The 17,629-nt window shown below is 42.2% G+C and overlaps 1 protein-coding gene and 1 long non-coding RNA gene across 4 annotated transcripts in view; one reads left to right on the top strand and one right to left on the bottom strand.

The window, feature by feature from the left end:
• The window catches only part of TESK2 (testis associated actin remodelling kinase 2), a 132,003-nt gene that overhangs the window by 112,686 nt on the left and 1,688 nt on the right, over positions 1-17,629 (top strand). For 2 of the 3 annotated variants that reach the window (XM_019449498.2, XM_019449500.2), the window contains 6 exons: positions 6,647-6,793; positions 15,504-15,586; positions 15,826-15,910; positions 16,162-16,245; positions 16,452-16,538; positions 17,250-17,367. In XM_019449498.2, the coding sequence (XP_019305043.2) occupies positions 6,647-6,793; positions 15,504-15,586; positions 15,826-15,910; positions 16,162-16,245; positions 16,452-16,538; positions 17,250-17,367 (604 nt within the window). The remainder of the gene's footprint in view (positions 1-6,646; positions 6,794-15,503; positions 15,587-15,825; positions 15,911-16,161; positions 16,246-16,451; positions 16,539-17,249; positions 17,368-17,629) is intronic. The other variant, XM_019449499.2, reaches the window with a different exon arrangement.
• Positions 2,666-6,651, bottom strand: LOC128775217 (uncharacterized). The gene is made up of 2 exons (XR_008419861.1): positions 3,333-6,651; positions 2,666-2,913 (listed from the first exon to the last, which is right to left on the bottom strand). It is a non-coding gene; the product is annotated as an uncharacterized LOC128775217 (long non-coding RNA).

Consider the following 17,629-nt stretch of genomic DNA (forward strand, 5'->3'; position numbering starts at 1 on the left):
GCCTCCCTTATTACATAACATTCCCCCTGTGTCTGTGTCTCTTCTCCTCTTTTTATAAAGATACCAATCCTATTGGGCTAAGGGTCTGCTCTACTCCAGTATGACCCCATCTTTATTCAATTCTATCTGCAAAGGCCCTATTTCCCATTAAGGTCACATTCACAGGTACCAGAGGTTAGGACTTGAGCATATCTTTTGGGGAGACATAATTCAACACATAACATATCATAGTATAACTTTACCTATAAACCTTTAGTACTGCCATGGTCTGACAAATTAACTATAGACATTTCATCATGGTGTTTCAGAACTTATCTAAAAATAGTGTATATTTATAATAATAAATAATAACAGCAATAGACAACAACTGACATATACTGAGAACTTTCTTTGGTATTGTTCTAAGCATTTTAGAGTCAACTCATTGAATCTTCATAACTCTGTAGGTTAGGTACTAATCTTTTTGGTTGTTGTCATTAGATACTATTCTTATTCCCATTTTATAGATGAGTGTTAAAGAAATTGAATAACCAACCCAGGGTTACACAGCTTGTCAGAGGTTAGATTCAATCCTAGGCAGTCTAACTCTGTAGTAGGTAGACTTTACCATTATACTGTACTGCCCCTTTACTTTTTAGTTTCATCCCCTCTCTCTACTTATACCTTATTCAGGAGAAAGAAAAGGAATAACTACCAATCTCTGCACTTTATCTATGTGTTCCTTTTGCAAAAAAAAAAAAAAAATGTCTTTCTTATTCCTAGTTCTACATATGGGCTTCCATGAAATGGAACTGAATCCTCGACAATGAGTGATTTAGCCAGGCCTGGGTGAGGGAAGGGTATTCCAGGTAAAAAAAAAAAAAAAAAAACAACAAAAAACAGCAATGTGCACAAATGTGCAAGTAAGCAGGGATCAGACCTTTATAAGCAGGGGTGAAAGTTTTCTTATGCCATGCTAAGTAAGGGTTGTGGGTTTTATCCTAAGAGAAATAGGGCATCACTGAATAATTTTAACAGGGATTGGCTTTAGATTGGCATTTCAGAAGGATTATTTGTGGTGTATTATGGAAAAAGGATTGGAATGAGGGCTAAGTCTGTTCAAGATACAAGAAAGGGACAAGAAGACTAGTTAGACAGCTAGTGGAATAACTCAAGAGATGGATTATGAAGATAAAATCTTGAAAGTGGGGAGAATGAGCTGAGCCCTGTGCTAGGCATACTTTGTATACCTTATTTCTTTTAATTACTCCCTGCTTTTGATTAAACATCAAACCCTGTTGCTTCTACCTCTAAGATGTCTCCAGATATTAACCTCCTTTCCATTCTTGCTGTCATTGTCCTATTCAGGCTTTTGTTACTTCTTCCCACTTGGATGATTCCAGAAGCCTCCTAACTATTCTCCTGGCTTCAGCTCCTGACTTTCCCACACAGTTTTTACATTACTCTTAAAATGATATTTCTGTATAGGATATATGAGGTTATTGTCTTGTGTGAAAAAAAATTTTTAGTTGATTATCATCTCAACTGGACTGTGAACTAGGCTAGACTGGACTGTGAACTAAGAGCAGAGACTGGCCCCACTTAGGTTTGTGTTTTCATATAATACATTTTCAGTGTTTGTGTAGGTGGATGGATAAAGAGATGGATAGATCTTCCTCAGGACAGCCCTGCTAATTAAGTGGCAGCAAATGATCTGTGGTAGTTAGATGGCAGCATATTTATCTGCCTTGGGTGAGTTCCCTAGCTCTAGGCCAGTTGGGTAGGTTATTCTAAAAGGAGTAACAGTTCTTACAGTTGATATTTTCTTCAGAGGCTCTGGATATGCCTTTGAACCAATGTTTAGAGATAAGCTTGTTTGTTGCAGGTATCAGTAGATTGTTAATTCAAAGTTAAAAAAAAAGTAACCCTTTTGTCTTATTCTTCTGATGGTTATGATTGGGTGAGCCTACTATAGCTGACTAAAATCAACAAGAATTGGGAATAGGAGCCCTGGGTGCGGTGAGTGTTACCTTAAGGAGAGGTTAAGTATTGCCTACTGCTGCTCCAGAATATTTTCTGTGTGGGTATGTTTATGTGTCTGTCTGTGTCTGAACTAGTACCATGAGAGCCTATAGGGATACATGGGAAGAGCCATATTCTCAGCCTACACAACTCCCAGCTATCTTTTAGGATCCAACTCAGATGTTACCAAACTCTCTGAAATTTTCCAAACTCAAGGAGAGTCAGTTTCTACTTTCATACCTGAAGTATTTACCTCTACTAAAGGGTTATTGGCATTATTTACTTACATCTGTGTCTTTCACTGGACATCTTTAAGGTATATATAAACTGTTATTCATCTTTATATACCCACATTTACTATGTGTAGTGCACTCTTCTAATCACTGGGGAAAATAATGCTGATGTAAACCGATAAGTTCTTACTGTCATATGGGGGTGACAGGAAGCAGAGAAGTGCTCAATAAATGAGGTAGAAGTAATTTTAATTGATATTCCTGAGTGGAGAACTGAGTGTCCACTAATCTGACCCATTGGTGATTTTTTATGGTATCGACGTATGATTTCCTGCATACATAATATTGTTAGTCTCCAACACACATTTATTTATTTACTGCTTTTATGAAGAGTCTTTAAGGAAATCAAGTATCAAACACAAATGAAATGGTAGAAACTCTGTTATAATATTTTATTAGACCAGGAGAAGGAAAGGCAGGTTTTGGTGTAGATAAAGTTGGGGATCCGTCAATAAGAGGTACCAAAGTACCTCTGACACTTGACTGGCTGATATTATAGTTTTCTGAACTTGAAAGTTTAAAAGAACAGCAATAAAAAGTGTAAAACTCTCTCTAGTAGGTTATTTAAATACACTGCCAATGCCTTAGGTTGTTTTGTAGAGCCGGTCAAGGGAGTGGTCTGGAAGAAAACAAAGCAAAGCAGGTGTTGAGAAACTGAATGTGCTAGTGCAATTGCTTTTGCCTCTGCTTCGCACAGAGGGATTTGTTCACAGGACACCAGCTGAGCCAGCACTGGGAGTTGCTTATGGGGAAGTGAACATTCCAACTAATGGGCACACAGAGTATGTAGCAACTTAGAAGTCTTCCTTGTTGGCAGATCTCGAACTTCCTTTACTTACATATGCAAAGGTCTTGAGACATTGCGAAGTTATGGTTTCTAAAGGCCCAGAGGCCTATCAGCCCCTTCTAAAAATATTCACCAAAAGCAGGCAAGAGGAACAGGCTGTAACAATAAACTCCCTTTAATTTCCTTCTCTGGTCCTGCTTCTTCCATGTTGGTTGAAAAAACCAGAGCCTACTAATGGTGTGATTCCTCACCTTGTCTCACCTTTCTCTTTTGCTCTCCACCCTCTGTGGATTTCTCAGGTCCTGAGACATGCTGAAAAGAGTAAATATGTGTTTTTCCAAACCAGAATCAAGGGTCCTGGCTTAGCCTGGCCTAGAGAGAATGCAGATACGGCCTTTTCATCATAGTCTTTTCTGCCTGACCCTCAATTAGGAAACCTCAGTGGCTCCTGAAGTCAGGCTTTCCATGTCACATTGTCACCATATCAAAGAAGTGAACCACCATCTTTTCAGACTGTTTTGACTCTCAGAACTGAAGAAATTTGTGTGATTAGATGTCCACTTCATTGTCTCCCTGTTGCTTGGAGTTTGCAAATTCACTTTCTTTTTAACAAATGGGCTCCTCAATTGTGAACTGTGGACAGATTCAACTAGAGTGAAAAGATGAAAGGTGCTATTCTAATGCTGTCATTATGCCTCATTTTGAGATTCCCAAGATGGGTTATGAAGCAGAATTAAGCAGACTGACAAGTTTCCCTTTTGAGAAGTTAGGTATATTTTTAGCCTTTCTTTCTGCCTGAGCCAACCTGATCCACCGCATCCAAGGATCTAAAGTGTTGCATCCTACTGCCCCCAGCTGGCTCTTTTTGGTGCTTATGTTACTACATCATAAAATCTCAGATTATATGGCACTTAAATTTTTTTCTAAGCACTTTCATGTATTTATATTAGATCCTCATAATAACATTGTGAGTTATATGGATCAGGAATTATCATATCTATTTTATACAGGGGGAAACTGAAGGATAGCCTCATTAGTTGATTTGTCCAAAGGTAAATAGTTGTTAAGAGGCAGAATTGGACTAAAATTCAGATCTCTTGCCTGCTAACCCATTAGGTTCCCTAGTCTTTTGAAAATTCAGTATCACCCCCCCAAAAAATAGATATTAAGAGCTTAATTTTAGGCTTAGAGGAATTTTCCCTCTTTCTCTCTTGGAAGGAGAAGGGAGATAATATATCATGTAAGGTTTGAATAAATTCATTACCTAATTGGAAAAAAAAATTGAGCTCCTGTTCTGTATGAGGCTCTTTGACTCAGATGCTGTGGGTTCTGACTCTAATGTAATGTAGTGGTAAAGAACATTGACTGTGGGCCAGACTGTCTGGGTTTGAACCCTAGATCTTAACCTCTAAATGCCTTTTATAAAATGAGAATAATAATACACTTAACTCATAGGGTTACGTGCAGATTAAATGAGATAATTAATGTAAAGTTCTTAGACTAGTGCTTGGTACAAAGTAAACACTATATAAATAAATATTAACTGTTGCCATTGTTGTTTCATTGTTATTGTTATTGTTTCTATTATTAGAATCTCTTTATAAAAAGGTTTATTTGTTCTTTAAAAAAAGAAAAATGCAAAGCAGCCCCTCATGGGTATGTAGAAATGACGAACAGCCAACTTTATTGAAAGAGTACATCATCATAGAGTTTCTCCACAGCCTTATCTTCCTACTCACTCCTCCGTTCCCTTTGGTCTTAACTCTGGTCTTAACCAACTGCTCGGCCATAGTTGCCAATTACTTCTTAGTTGCAAGTTCAGTGGCCACTTTTTATGCTCACCTAACTTGATATTTATGGCATTTGATACTTTTGGTCATTTCCACCTTGGAATGTTCTCCTTCTTTGGCTTCTGTGGTAACATTCTTCCTTGGTTCTACTTCCTCTGCCTGCTCCTTTAAACGTTACCATTCCTTAAGATTCTGTTAATTTGCACTTTATATGTTAACCCCTGGACAATTTCATACATCCCTTGGCATCATGACTCCTTCAGCTCAATGTTACTATCTTCTAAATGTTAGTCTCTAGCTCAGACTTTGTTCCTAAACTTTAAGCTGATTCTCTATAGGACATCTTCACCTCAGCTGTCCCACAAGCCCTTAAACTCAACATGTCCTAGCTAAACTCACTATCTTTTAACCTTGCTTCTTCTAAAAACCTGTCCTTCTATTTTGTGGATATTTAATAATGGCATCCAGGGACCAATGACCTAGGATCAACCTAGAGCTTTTTGTTGCCCTCATCCCCCCATCCAGGTAGTCAAGTTTTTTGTTTGTTTGTTTGTTTGACTCTTCCATTTAAAAATATATCTTGAATCTTGCTCTATTCCAATACTTCCACTATTGCCTTAACTGAGGCACCCTTCTTTCATCAGGATTATTGTAATAATTGCCTATTTATCCTTCTCCATATTCTCCATCTAACCCACCGATCATACCATTGCTTAAATAATCTTTTCTTTAAAAAGAAAATGGGGGCACCTGGGTGCCACATTCAGTTGAGCATTTGGCTCAGGTCATGATCTCATCATTTGTGAGACCAAGCCCCATGCTGGGCTCTGTGCTGACCATGCAGAGCCTGCTTGGAATTCTCTTTCCCTCTCTCTCTTCCCCCTATCTCATTCATGCTCTCTCTCTCTCTCTCTAAAAATAAATAAACTTTTTAAAAAGTAATAAAAAAAAAATAGGGGAACCTGGGTGGCTCAGTCAGTTAAGCATCCAACTTAGGCTCAGGTCATGATGTCATGGTCTATGAGTTTGAGCACCACGTCAGGCTCTGTGCTGACAGCTTGGAGCCTGGAGCCAGCTTCGGATTCTGTGTCTCCCTCTCTCTCTGCCCCTCCCCTGCTTAGGCTCTGTCTCTCTCTGTCTTAAAAATAAAGAAACATTAATACTACTACTACTACTAATAATAATAAAATAAAAAGCAAATATGAACATTTCCCTCTTCTGCTTAAAAGGCTTATTTTGTTCCCAATAGAAGGATAAAGTCCATATATCTTAGCAAAACATATTGGCCTCACCTGTTTCTACTAATTCATGCACTCTGGCCATATTGAGTAAATTAGTTTCCTGAATGCACCATGCGTTTAACCTATAACTTTGCATATGTTGCTCCCTCTGTATGTAGTATCTTTCTTTCCGGATTCCCCAGGTCATCTTTTTAACTCCTTATTTCCTCTGTATAGCTTCCTTTGACATGCCCAGATTGGTTTTGTAAATGTATCCACTCATAGTGCTGTTGTACCTGTACAAAGCTATATTTTAGCATTTACCACATGATATAGTTTGTACCCCTGAATAGATTATGATCTCTTCAAAGAAAAGGGTCTTTGTGTGTAGCATCTACCGTAGTGCCTGGATGCAGAATAAACCCTCAGTGACTTAAGAAAAAAAAATTAAAAACCTAGAGTCTCTATCTTCTAGGTGTTTATTATCTAATGGTTTCAACACCAGCCTAAACGTTCCTGACAAATGGTGGCTGGGTTTTCCATTCTATTTTGCAGTATATCAACTCTGGAAACCTGGAACAATTACTAGACAGTAACCTGCATTTGCCCTGGACTGTGAGGGTGAAACTGGCTTATGACATAGCAGTGGGCCTCAGCTACCTTCATTTCAAAGGCATTTTTCATCGGGACCTCACATCTAAGGTATGAAGGCTTTTCTTGCACAACTCTTTGAGACATTGTCTTCCATTACCAAGAAAGCAGTATTAAAAAAACCAATTATTAATGAACTTTGAAATAATGGAGATCTCTTACAGATTTAACATTCAATCACAGAGAATACAACTTACTACTATGTATATTAGTATACATATATAGTATAGCTGTCCTTAGAAAACCAATCTTTCAGCAGGATTGAGTGTTGAATGTTGAGCCAGGCAACACTTAAGAACCTTAATGCTTTACTTCAATCTGAATGTATGTTGCAGGAGCAGTTGGCGTGAGGAGGGTTAAGAGATTCTTGCCCTATAGGAGAGACAGCAGTCAAGGCAAATTGGGAGCCTATGTCTTAGTGTTCTCTTTCATGGCCTCCAGGAAGTAGCTCTTAACTGAGAACAGAAGTTCACTGGTTTTGTCATTTGAGTGCAGGTTTTGAGGGCCATAACGTACTGACCCATTTTCTATCTGTGTGATTGAGTTTCTGCCATTCTGCCAGTTCTTTGGCATCAGCTAGTCTCTTACTGTCCAAATTGCTATGTGACCAGGTTAGAAAAGAGTTGCTTTTAGAGGATGTTGGCCATGCTACAAGGCAGGCATCTCAGGGCCAAGTGGCCCAGGATACCACCATAACAAGGCTTATATAAATAGTACTGTTTGATCATTGATGTGGGAACTGTAAATCATCTAATATGATTTCTCTGCAAGAGCGATTTAGTCTTCTGCGGAGGTTTAGAGGAGTTTGTACTTGCCCAAGAATAGCTGTCATTTAATTCTCCACCCTCAACATCTACACGTGCACATACACAGACATATGTATGCATATACATACTCCTGTACCCCTTCTGTCATGAATGAGGGGTAACAAAGCTTGTTATCAGAGAAAGTTTGCAAAGGAACACAAGCAAGCTGTACTCTCAGAGCCAATAAGGCCTAGAGCAGTAAGTCTCTGGCTACCTTTCACTACAGTGGTTCTGGGGTTCCAAACAGCAGTACTACCCCTGAGGGGCCCTGGCCATTGGTTTATAAACTACTACAGAGAAAACAGCTTTGGGGAGGTGAGTGTAGGGCCCCTGGGTATGGCAGGGCCATTTGTAGTCAGCTACACTGTTACTGAAGCAGCATTAAGACTGGCGAGTGGAATCCAGTGACCAACTGAGGCCTAGTTATGAGGAGTCCTTTATCTTTATCGGCACTTGTAAGGGTTAGGACCTGGAAGGTGTCATCTTATCCCTTTGTTAGTCTTCTCTCCTTCCCTGGAATATTTTAGAAAATCAAGACTAAGAAAACTGTACTTATTCTAGGTAAATGGGTAGGGTTGTATATCAAGATACTGCCTTAGGTTGATAGCCTTCTCTCACCTTGAGCGTGCAGCCAGAACCAAATCTTTGCTTCCTACCGAGAAAGCATCATTTCTTCCAAGGTGGAGAGACATCCCAATGAGTTATCTATGTATATATTTCCCCCACACCTACATGAGCATCTCTTATGCCTGGCACCATGGGTGAAGAAATATTAGAAAAGGACAGTTTCTGACCTAGAGGTACTTATAGTCTGTTGGGAAATAACTGAAGAACAGCCTACAGCATTTAATAATTGAGTGTTCAGCTTCAGACCATTGGTTTTGGGAAAAGAAAGATCACTAGGTTAGGGTAGCTAGGCTTTCTGGAACAAAACTCCCCCCAACAAATTCCTAAGAGCTGATCGTATTCCCTCTGTGCCTCCAAAGCACTTTGCTCCATCATGCTAGTGTCCAAGTGTAGTTCTGTCTGGGATTGTCATGTTGTATTGTAACAATGATTAACCTCTTTGGACCTATAGGTCCATTTCCTAATGGGCAGTGGGTATCCCCGTGAGAAGAGAAATTAGGAACTTAGGAGAAAGAACTCTTCGTGTCTCTAGGCTGTGATTTCTTGGATCTGAACTGTAAGGAGATATTTAGGATACTCACATGTTGTGAGAAAAAATGACTTTGCAACCTGGAGACAGGTTGGGAAGTGCACTGTAGGGAATCTCAAGTTCAAGAAAAACAAATGGGGGCACAAGGTGGCTCAGTCATTTAAGTGTCCGACTCTTGATTTTGTTTCAGGTCATGATCTCATGGTTCATGAGACTGAGCCCAGCATGGAGCTCTGTGCTGACAGTGCGGAGCCTGCTTGGGATTCTCTCTCACCTCTCTCTCTGCGCCTCCCTTGCTAGTACTCGCTCTTTCTTTCAAAATAAATAAACATTAAAAAATTTTTTAAAATAAAAAACTCAATTCATGAGCTCCATCAAGAAGTGGCAATCACCACACACAGGCTTTTATCAGTAGCTCTGGGAGTAACTAGTACTACACATAAGGCTTGGCTTGTAGGAGCAGCCGAGAGCAGTTTGTTTCTGCTTAATACCATTACTTCTTAGGTTATCCCTAGGAGTGTGAATTATGAATTGTACCTCTATTTTTGGTTGTTTGGTTTTGGTTTTTCACTGACTCCAAAGAAACCACTCTGGTGACTCCACCAGAGTAGAAAGCCTATTCAACTATGGTCTTAGGCTATACCACACAACTAGGAGCAGAAAATGCCAGTTTTCAGAGACTGAAGACAGCAAGAATTAGGAACAACATTGAGTACTGGAGAGACAGAGTGTCTGTTAAGGCACCCTGTAGTAGGTTTTTTTCTTTTTTTTTTTTAATATAATGAATAACATCAATAATTTTTGGGAACCATTCATACTATTCTATTAGAAGACCTAGTATTGGAGACATAGAAAATTACTGGAACCCAATCTTTACTATCCATGAGCTCTTAGTCTTGTTGGGGGGACAGGTATGTGAAGATTATTACATAAGAGCTGTGGTAAAGATATGGCATCACAGGGTGGGATAGAGGGCAAGGGATGGGACACATTACAGTAAACAGGATAATCTTCTAAGAAACTTGGACTGTAGCAGCCTCTGAGCATTTAGGAGTGCAGTTCAGTCTCTGATTTCCCTGTGCTGTGAAAAGAACCTCTGAACCTTTCTTGAGATGTAGAATCAATACTTTCCTCTCTGATCCTAACTGGGTTAATGGAGTGAATTTGTGTGAGGAGAAATTTGTGTGAGGGGAAAGAGGTGATGGCACATGAAAGCCATTTTGTTGTTGTTGCAGAAATAGCTTTAGCTTGGAACTAACATTAACAAATGGACTTGGCATTTCTTCGCTCAGGTGGTTTTATTCAGTGCCAATATTGACTGTACAGCTGTTCTAGGAGACCTCAGGAACTGCTCTCAAGTGTCTACTGTGGCCCAGTTCTGAAGGGTTTGTGTTGGCTTCCAGAAATGCATTCGTGCCCACCCTTTTTGAGTCTCTTGTCAGCTCAGTCCCCACAATGGAGAGTTGAATGTACGATTAGTGTATGCCTTTGACATATGTGAAAAGAAGCCCAGTTGTTTCGATTATCTGCCCAAACTTTCATATAACAAACTTTTGCTAAGCCCTTTCTGTGTGTCTGTTCTAGGTTTTGAGACACATAGATGAATGGGATCATTCACTGTCTTTGAAGAGGCAAACATAGAAGTCTCTCTGCTATGGTGTGATGAATTATAATAGGGGTGAAGACAGAGGAATGGGAGCCAAGTAGCAGCAGTGCATGGGCTCCTTTTTGAAGCTGAAAAGGTCAACCCTCACCTCAGGGAAGTCTGTCTGAGCCTTTCTTATGTTTGCTGCTTACTCTAGGCAAGGATAGTTTTGTTTTGTTTTGTTTTGTTTCAAATTTGTATTTAAAGTCAAGTTAGTTAACATATAGTGTAATATTGGTTTCAGGGGTAGAATTTAGTGATTCATTACTTACATATAAAACCCAGAGCTCATCATAACAAGTGCCTTCTTTAGTACCCATCACCCATTTAGCTAACCCCACCCGCCTCCCTCCATCAACCCTCAGTATGTTCTCTGTAATTGAGTCTCTTATGGTTTATTTCCCTCATTTTCACCCTTCCCATATGTTAATGTTTTGTTTCTTAAATTCCATATATGAGTGAAATCATATGGTATTTGTCTTTCTGAGTGATCTATTTCATTTCACTTAGCATAATATGCTGTAGCTCTACCAATGTTGTTGTTGCAAATAGCAAGAATTCATTCTTTTTGATGGCTGAGTAATATTCCAGTGTGCGCACCACCCCCTCCCCCCCCCCAATATCTTCTTTATCAGTTCATCAGTCAGTGGGGCATTTGGGCTCTTCCCATAGTTTGGCTATTGTTGATAATGCTGCTATAAACATTGGGGTGCATGTACCCCTTTGAATCTGTATTTTTGGATCCTTCGAGGAAAATACCTAGTAGTGCAATTGCTAAGTCACAGGGTAGTTCTATTTTTAAGTTTTTGTGGAACCTCCATACTGTTTTCCAGAGCTGCACCAGTTTGCATTCCCACCAACAGTGTAAGAGGATTCCCCTTTCTCAGCATCCTCACCAAAATCTGTTGTTTACTGTGTTGTTAATTTTATAGGCAAGGAAAAAAATTTTTATAGGTAAGGATACTTTTGAATAAAGAAGTCTCTATCCTCTATGCAATGGACCTTGCACCTCACACAGCCTGAAAATTGGTCTGGCTTCATATTTTGTACTTTCTAGCCACATAGTCTATTTTGGGACCGCATCCAAGTTAGATGAGAAATGCAAGCATTGTACTAGATGCCCTTGAATCCAAGGGCAACATTTGAGGCAGGGGCTGCAGTCACAAGTGAAAGGGTCTTATGTTATTGTACACAGTGTTGCCTTCTCCATGGACCAGGCTACTCTCTTGAGACTGCATTGCTCCTGCCATGACCTTGCTATCCCCAAGGGAAAGCTCATCAGCCTCTTTTTCTGGGGAGGACAGAATCATTATGTGAGAACCTTTTAGAATCAGGAGACTTGGGTCTTTACCACTTAGAGTTGAAAGCTTCGTTTTTATCACCTTAAATGTAAAAATCTTAGATCTGCGCATCTGACAATGTTATTTTGAAGAACCATTAGGATTATGTTTGTGAAGAATGTTTTGTAATTCCTACAGTACCATACAGACAGAAGTAGGCAATCTTTCCCTTACCCTAGGGAAGGGATACTACCTAGTATTCTCTGGGCCACCTTCCTCTTAAGACATTACTGCTTTCCTACAGCTTATAGTCTATAGTCATGGGAATGAACTGTACAGACACTTTCATTATAATATAGCAGATGCTAAGGTTACAGAAAGGGCAATGCATAAGATGCTTTGAAAAAGTGGTATTTAACCCAACCTGAGGGTACAGAGCAGGCTTCTTGGAAGAGAAAATACCTAAGCTGAATCTTGAAAATTGAATTCTACTTATGAATAAGTAGTGTGTGTGTGTGCACATGCATGTGGTGGGGCTAATATTGCAGAGCAGAGTAGACAAAGGGAATTGCATAAACAAAGGCATAGTGGCATGAATAGTACAATGGGCAGACTGGGAGGTAGGAGTGGTAGGGAATAAGAGCTGAAAAGAGAGGACTCTGATCATATACTATCAAACTTGGATTTAATCTTCTAGACAGGAAATGAAGAAAACCACTGTCAGCTTTTTAAAAGTAATAGCTTTTTGAGATACACTTCACATAAAATAAAATTTGCCCTCTCAAAGTATGTATTTCAGTGGTTTTTAGTACATTCAGCCATCACCACTATCTAACTTCAGAACTTTTCACCATCCGAAATGAAAGCCCCAGATTCTATTCCCCTCTCCCTTCAGCCCTGGGCAACCACTAGTCCATTTTCACTTCTATGGATTTGCTTATTCTGGGCATTTAATATAAAAACAATCACAGTATGTCATTGATGGCTTTTAAACAGGAGAGTAACACAGATTTACGTTTTACTAAGGTCATGCTGGCAGGAATGAGGAAGGTGGATTATGGAGTTCAAGCCTGGACTAAGCCATAAGATCAGTTAGAAGAGCACTGCAATATCCCGGGGAGGAATAAGGAGGACCTGGACTAATGCAAAGGTGGGGGCGGGGAGGGGTGGGGAATGAAGAGGGAGGGGCAGATTTGAAAAATATTTAGAAGCTAAATTAGTTGGAGTAAGAGTAAAAAATCTAGGGTGAATCCCAGGTTGCTAGCTTAGCTAGCTTTAGCTTTTGAGGGAAAAAGTGAGTTCAGGTTTGCATGTATGGAATTCAATATGAGTAATCCAGGAGATGTCCAGAAATAGACTGGATATGCAAATCTGAAGCTTGAGGATAAAGGTCAGGTCTGAGGATATACATTTGGGAGTCATCAGCACAAATGGAGCCTGAGAGATGTAGGCTGAAGATAGAATGCTGAGAGCATGAGATGGGAAGAAGTACCTGCACTGGAGCCTGTACAGTAGCCAAAGGTAGAGAAGGAAAACCAGGGCTGTAGTGTCACAGAAGCCAGGAGAGAAGAATTGAAAGGGAACAGGAATAGCCTCTAACTAGCCTCTAATAGCTAGTCTGTTAGCCTCAGGACCACAACTGTTTATTCTCTGCACTCCTGGTATTGATTCCTGAATCATATATAAAAGTGTTGAAAGAATCAACAATGTCAACAGCAGAAAGATCAAGTTAATATAAGGACTAATTTTTGTCTATTGAGCTTAAAGCCCTAGAGTCATGTGAGAACTTACAGCAGAAACCCATGAGGAATGAGTGGGAGATAAGGAAGTAAAAACGGCAAGTGTTGCCAGCCAAACTTTGCTAGCCTAGACCCCATTAAGGACAGGCTCAGGAGATTTTGGAAAATACCACTAGGGCTAATCCATCAGGGCTCCTCCTCATTTGCCTTATCCCTTTAGAAATACAGACGTCTAAAATTTGGCTCTTTTGTTTTTCAGTATCCCATCTTTGTCTTTGGCTCCAATGCCCAGCTATTGGCTGTGAGAAACTTTATGAGGGGCAGTGGTCACCCTCCAGACCAGAGGCAAACTGGGTAGCCTTGCCCCATATTGTGGGGCCCTGATCATCCCTGCCTTAGCCATTTCTCAGCTGTTCAGAGAAGCTACTGTGAAGTCCTATACTCCTAGATGGATGATTTGCAGTGAGTGGACAGTAGATGTCTATGAATGTGAAGATCGGCCAGAAACCACAGAGCTTTGACAAGGGCAGAGTACTGTGGCCATTTTCTGTTCCTTATCTCCTCCTCCCAGGCTGAATTTACAGGGCAGTTTCTGAGGGCTATAAAGCAAATAGTAAGTAGGACTTTAGACTGAGCCTTGGAGACAGGAGAAAGGAGTTGCAGATCAAATAGGAGGGGAGAAAAATAGGTGACAGATCTGAGCTGCCACTGCCTCATAAGCCTGTGCCCTATGGCCTGGGCTTCAGCTGTTTAATAGGCAAGCTGGCCTAGGGCCCATCTTCTCATGGTCATAGTCAGGGGGTTATGGGGTGCTGAGCCAGCAGAACCTGATGGGAAGGCCAAAGCCAGGACAAGTACAAGGATGGTCTTGCTTGGAAGCCAGAGATGATGCATGTCTACTCGGGCCCAGGTTAGATGTGATGAAATCACAGGCTCCCTCCAGCTCAGGGAGAAAATAGTATGATAATGTCAAGGCCAAAGTAGGGGGCGGGGGGTGATTGGTACCTGAGGTAGAGTAAGCAGGAGGTGACTTGGCAACTGCATGCCAAACCTGGTAAGGAGGGAGGGTAGGTTTGGGTCAAATAGGGTCTTGCTGGCCCCAGAAATGTCCCTGAGCCAAGGATCCCTACTCTCTCCTGCCTTTGGAGGAAGAAGGTGGTGTGAGGTGCCTCATGAGCGAGTGGTGTAGGGCTATTTTGAATGTAGCTGTTTGGGGAGAGCCGGTTGCTGATTTGTTTATTTACAAGCCATTTGTGTTCATCTTTTCTCTGGGGACAGCAGCATTTGTTCGGTGAGCACATCCTGAGCCTCTCTCATGAGTTGAGTGCTATCAGAGAGCCTGAACCAGAACCTGCTCTCTGTTAGACTGTAAGAGGAAGTGGCATAGAGGAGGAGTTAAAGGAGCTGAGAAGAGAGAGGGTGGTGAGAGCTGGAGACGACAGGATGGAAAGGTCACTTACCTTAAAACACATAAAATCTGAGGTGAAAAGGAGAGTTGAGAGAACATTCCAAATGGAAGGAAGCAATAGAAGCAAAGACAAAGGCTTGAAGGGGCTGTTCAGGCTTCACAGGTCAGGCTTGTCTGTGACAAGTTTAGATGGAGATGTGTGCATAGGAGCAGCAGCCGGGGGGTAGGGGGCAGGCCAGTGGTTGGAGCCAGATCATAGACTTTTAATGCCATTGAGGAGGTTGGTTGTGATCCTCTGGGCAATGAAAGGTAGTGCAGACCTGGCACTTGTCCTACACTTATATTACTTTGGGTCTCTGCATTCTGAGGAAAAGAGGATGGGAGGCAGGGACCTGATAGTCCGTCTTCCTCCACTAGATTGTAAGCTCCAAGAGGACAAAGATGTCTGTTCATTGAGCTTTCTCTGTCACTTAGAACCATGCTTAGTATATAAAAGCAAAGATAAATATTTGTTTGAAGCATATGACTCTTATGGCAGCCACCCAAGATCCAGGCCTAACTCATTTCACATGGCTGACAGAGTCCCAGGTCTGACCACTGGGTCAGCCTGAGTGTAGTTTCACCAAGGCGAAGACAAGGTGCCCTGTGGCAGGGAGGGGTGGTGGTAACTCTATGGCTGGCTGGTCCCCCTTCTGAGCCACATTGTCTTCTTCTTTGGGAACCCTAGAACTGCCTGATAAAGAGGGATGAGAATGGTTACTCTGCAGTGGTAGCTGACTTTGGCCTGGCCGAGAAGATTCCTGACGTCAGGTGGGTAGCCCTAATAGGTGCTGGGGTCACAGAAGAGACTGAAGCAAAGGAAAAATGCCAGCTTCCTCCCCAGAGGCCAGAACTTGGTTACAGTTCAATCTCAGCTCCCTAAATTTGGTCAGTCTTAGTCTGTGTCCATTCTTCAGGGAGAAGAATTCCCAATGGTCAGATATCCCATTGCACCAGCCAGTGGTGAGCTCATTCTCCATATAATCTCTCCCCTCACCCCCACCCCACAGCATGGGGAATGAGAAGCTGGCTGTGGTGGGCTCACCCTTCTGGATGGCACCTGAGGTTCTCCGAGATGAGCCCTACAATGAAAAGGTGAGTCTGGGGAGCCCAGGGCCTGGTTCTCCTTAGAATCCACTCTTAGCAGGAAAGTGTCCAGGATCAATCACCCTGTATGTTCACGGTAAGTATCTACATCCTGCTCAGAGCAGGGTTGGTACTTGGCAGCTACCCAGTAAATGAACTGAATGAAATACAGGGCTTAGGCCTGGGCTGGCAGACCTGAGGGACACAGACCCCACCTCTCACCCCACTGAGAAGGAAACTGAGGTCTTACTACCCACCAGGCGGACGTGTTCTCTTATGGTATCATCCTCTGTGAGATCATCGCCCGCATCCAAGCTGATCCGGACTACCTTCCTCGCACAGAGGTGAGCTGCAGGTATAGGGGACAGTGCCACTGGGATGGGCCTGGTTTTGAGGCTATGGGACTGTTGTTACTGGGGTGGAGTTGCTGGAACTGTCTGTGTGGTTACTTCTTTGGGGCAATTCTCAGCCTCTCCTAAGCAGGCCAGGATGGGTGGAGGGATTAATGACCAGTCTACCAATGTCCCCTCCCCACCATACCCATCCACAGAACTTCGGATTAGACTATGACGCTTTCCAGCATATGGTGGGAGACTGTCCCCCAGAATTTCTGCAGCTCACCTTCAACTGCTGTAATGTGAGTGTCTCCCTCCCCTTCCCCCAGCTTTGGTCAGGGGCTGGCTGAACCCTTTTCACCTGGTTAGGACTGTAGGCACAAGCTGCTCATTAAGGTTCATGAGGAGCCTCATTGTCACTGATGAGTGGCAGTGCCCACATCCCCTCCTCCAGGCCTAACAGATAGTCCAGAGCCCTGGACCAAGAAAAGGAAAACTGCTTTGTATTGTAGTCTTCAGCCTGCAGGGTAGACTTACCACCTCTTGCTTTCGATACTGATAGAGCTCTGGTCAGGTTTCGATTGGACTTTGGGTCCAGCTGGTTTTAAGGCCTATGGGAAGAACTTTTGTTAACCCTCACTTTATACAGCTCTGGGGCTGGACCTACCTGTTATGACCAAGGGGTAGCTGGGCTTTCCTCAGGTAGCTCCCAGAGACATGTTAGCAGCAGAACTCAAGAACAGAACAAACTAATGTTAAGTGTACTCTTTCGGAGGGTTCTGTGCCCAACAAGGGGATAAGACCCATACAGAAAGGGTGCTGATAGGGGAGGGTATTAGACAACAGCATCTCCCCTGACCTTAGCTCTGGGAATCATCCTCATGGCCTGGGGCCTTCAGAAAAGAGCTTAGCTGCACACCTGAATCTTAAAAGATGCCAGAAACAGACTCAAACGCCATCCTTGGGGTGGAAAATAGGAGCGCAGGGCTAATGGCTGGTGTGGATGACCACAGATGGACCCCAAACTACGCCCATCCTTTGCGGAGATTGGGAAAACCTTGGAGGAAATTCTGAGCCATCTACAGGAAGAAGAGCTGGAGACGGACAGGAAGCTGCAGCCCACAGTCAAGGGTAAGAGATTAGACCATAGTGTTTCACCTGATCCCAAGGGAAGAAATTAGGATGTGGGGCCTTCCTCTCTAGGGCTCATTGCAGGATCTCATGTCCAGAAGAAAGGCAGAGGGGCAGGGGATGATGGAAAAAGTATGGGACTCTTCAGAGTTATGACTTGGCATATTGCCTCCCTTGTTTTCTCATTGGTGAAACACTTTGTGGCACAAGGTGCTCCTTCTGTTTGTCATGACTAGTGTGAGTAACCCTGACTTGACTGTTT

The sequence above is a fragment of the Panthera pardus genome, unplaced genomic scaffold (assembly GCF_024362965.1).
Source record: "Panthera pardus isolate Hobbes unplaced genomic scaffold, ASM2436296v1 HiC_scaffold_11, whole genome shotgun sequence".
NCBI lineage: Eukaryota > Metazoa > Chordata > Mammalia > Carnivora > Felidae > Panthera > Panthera pardus.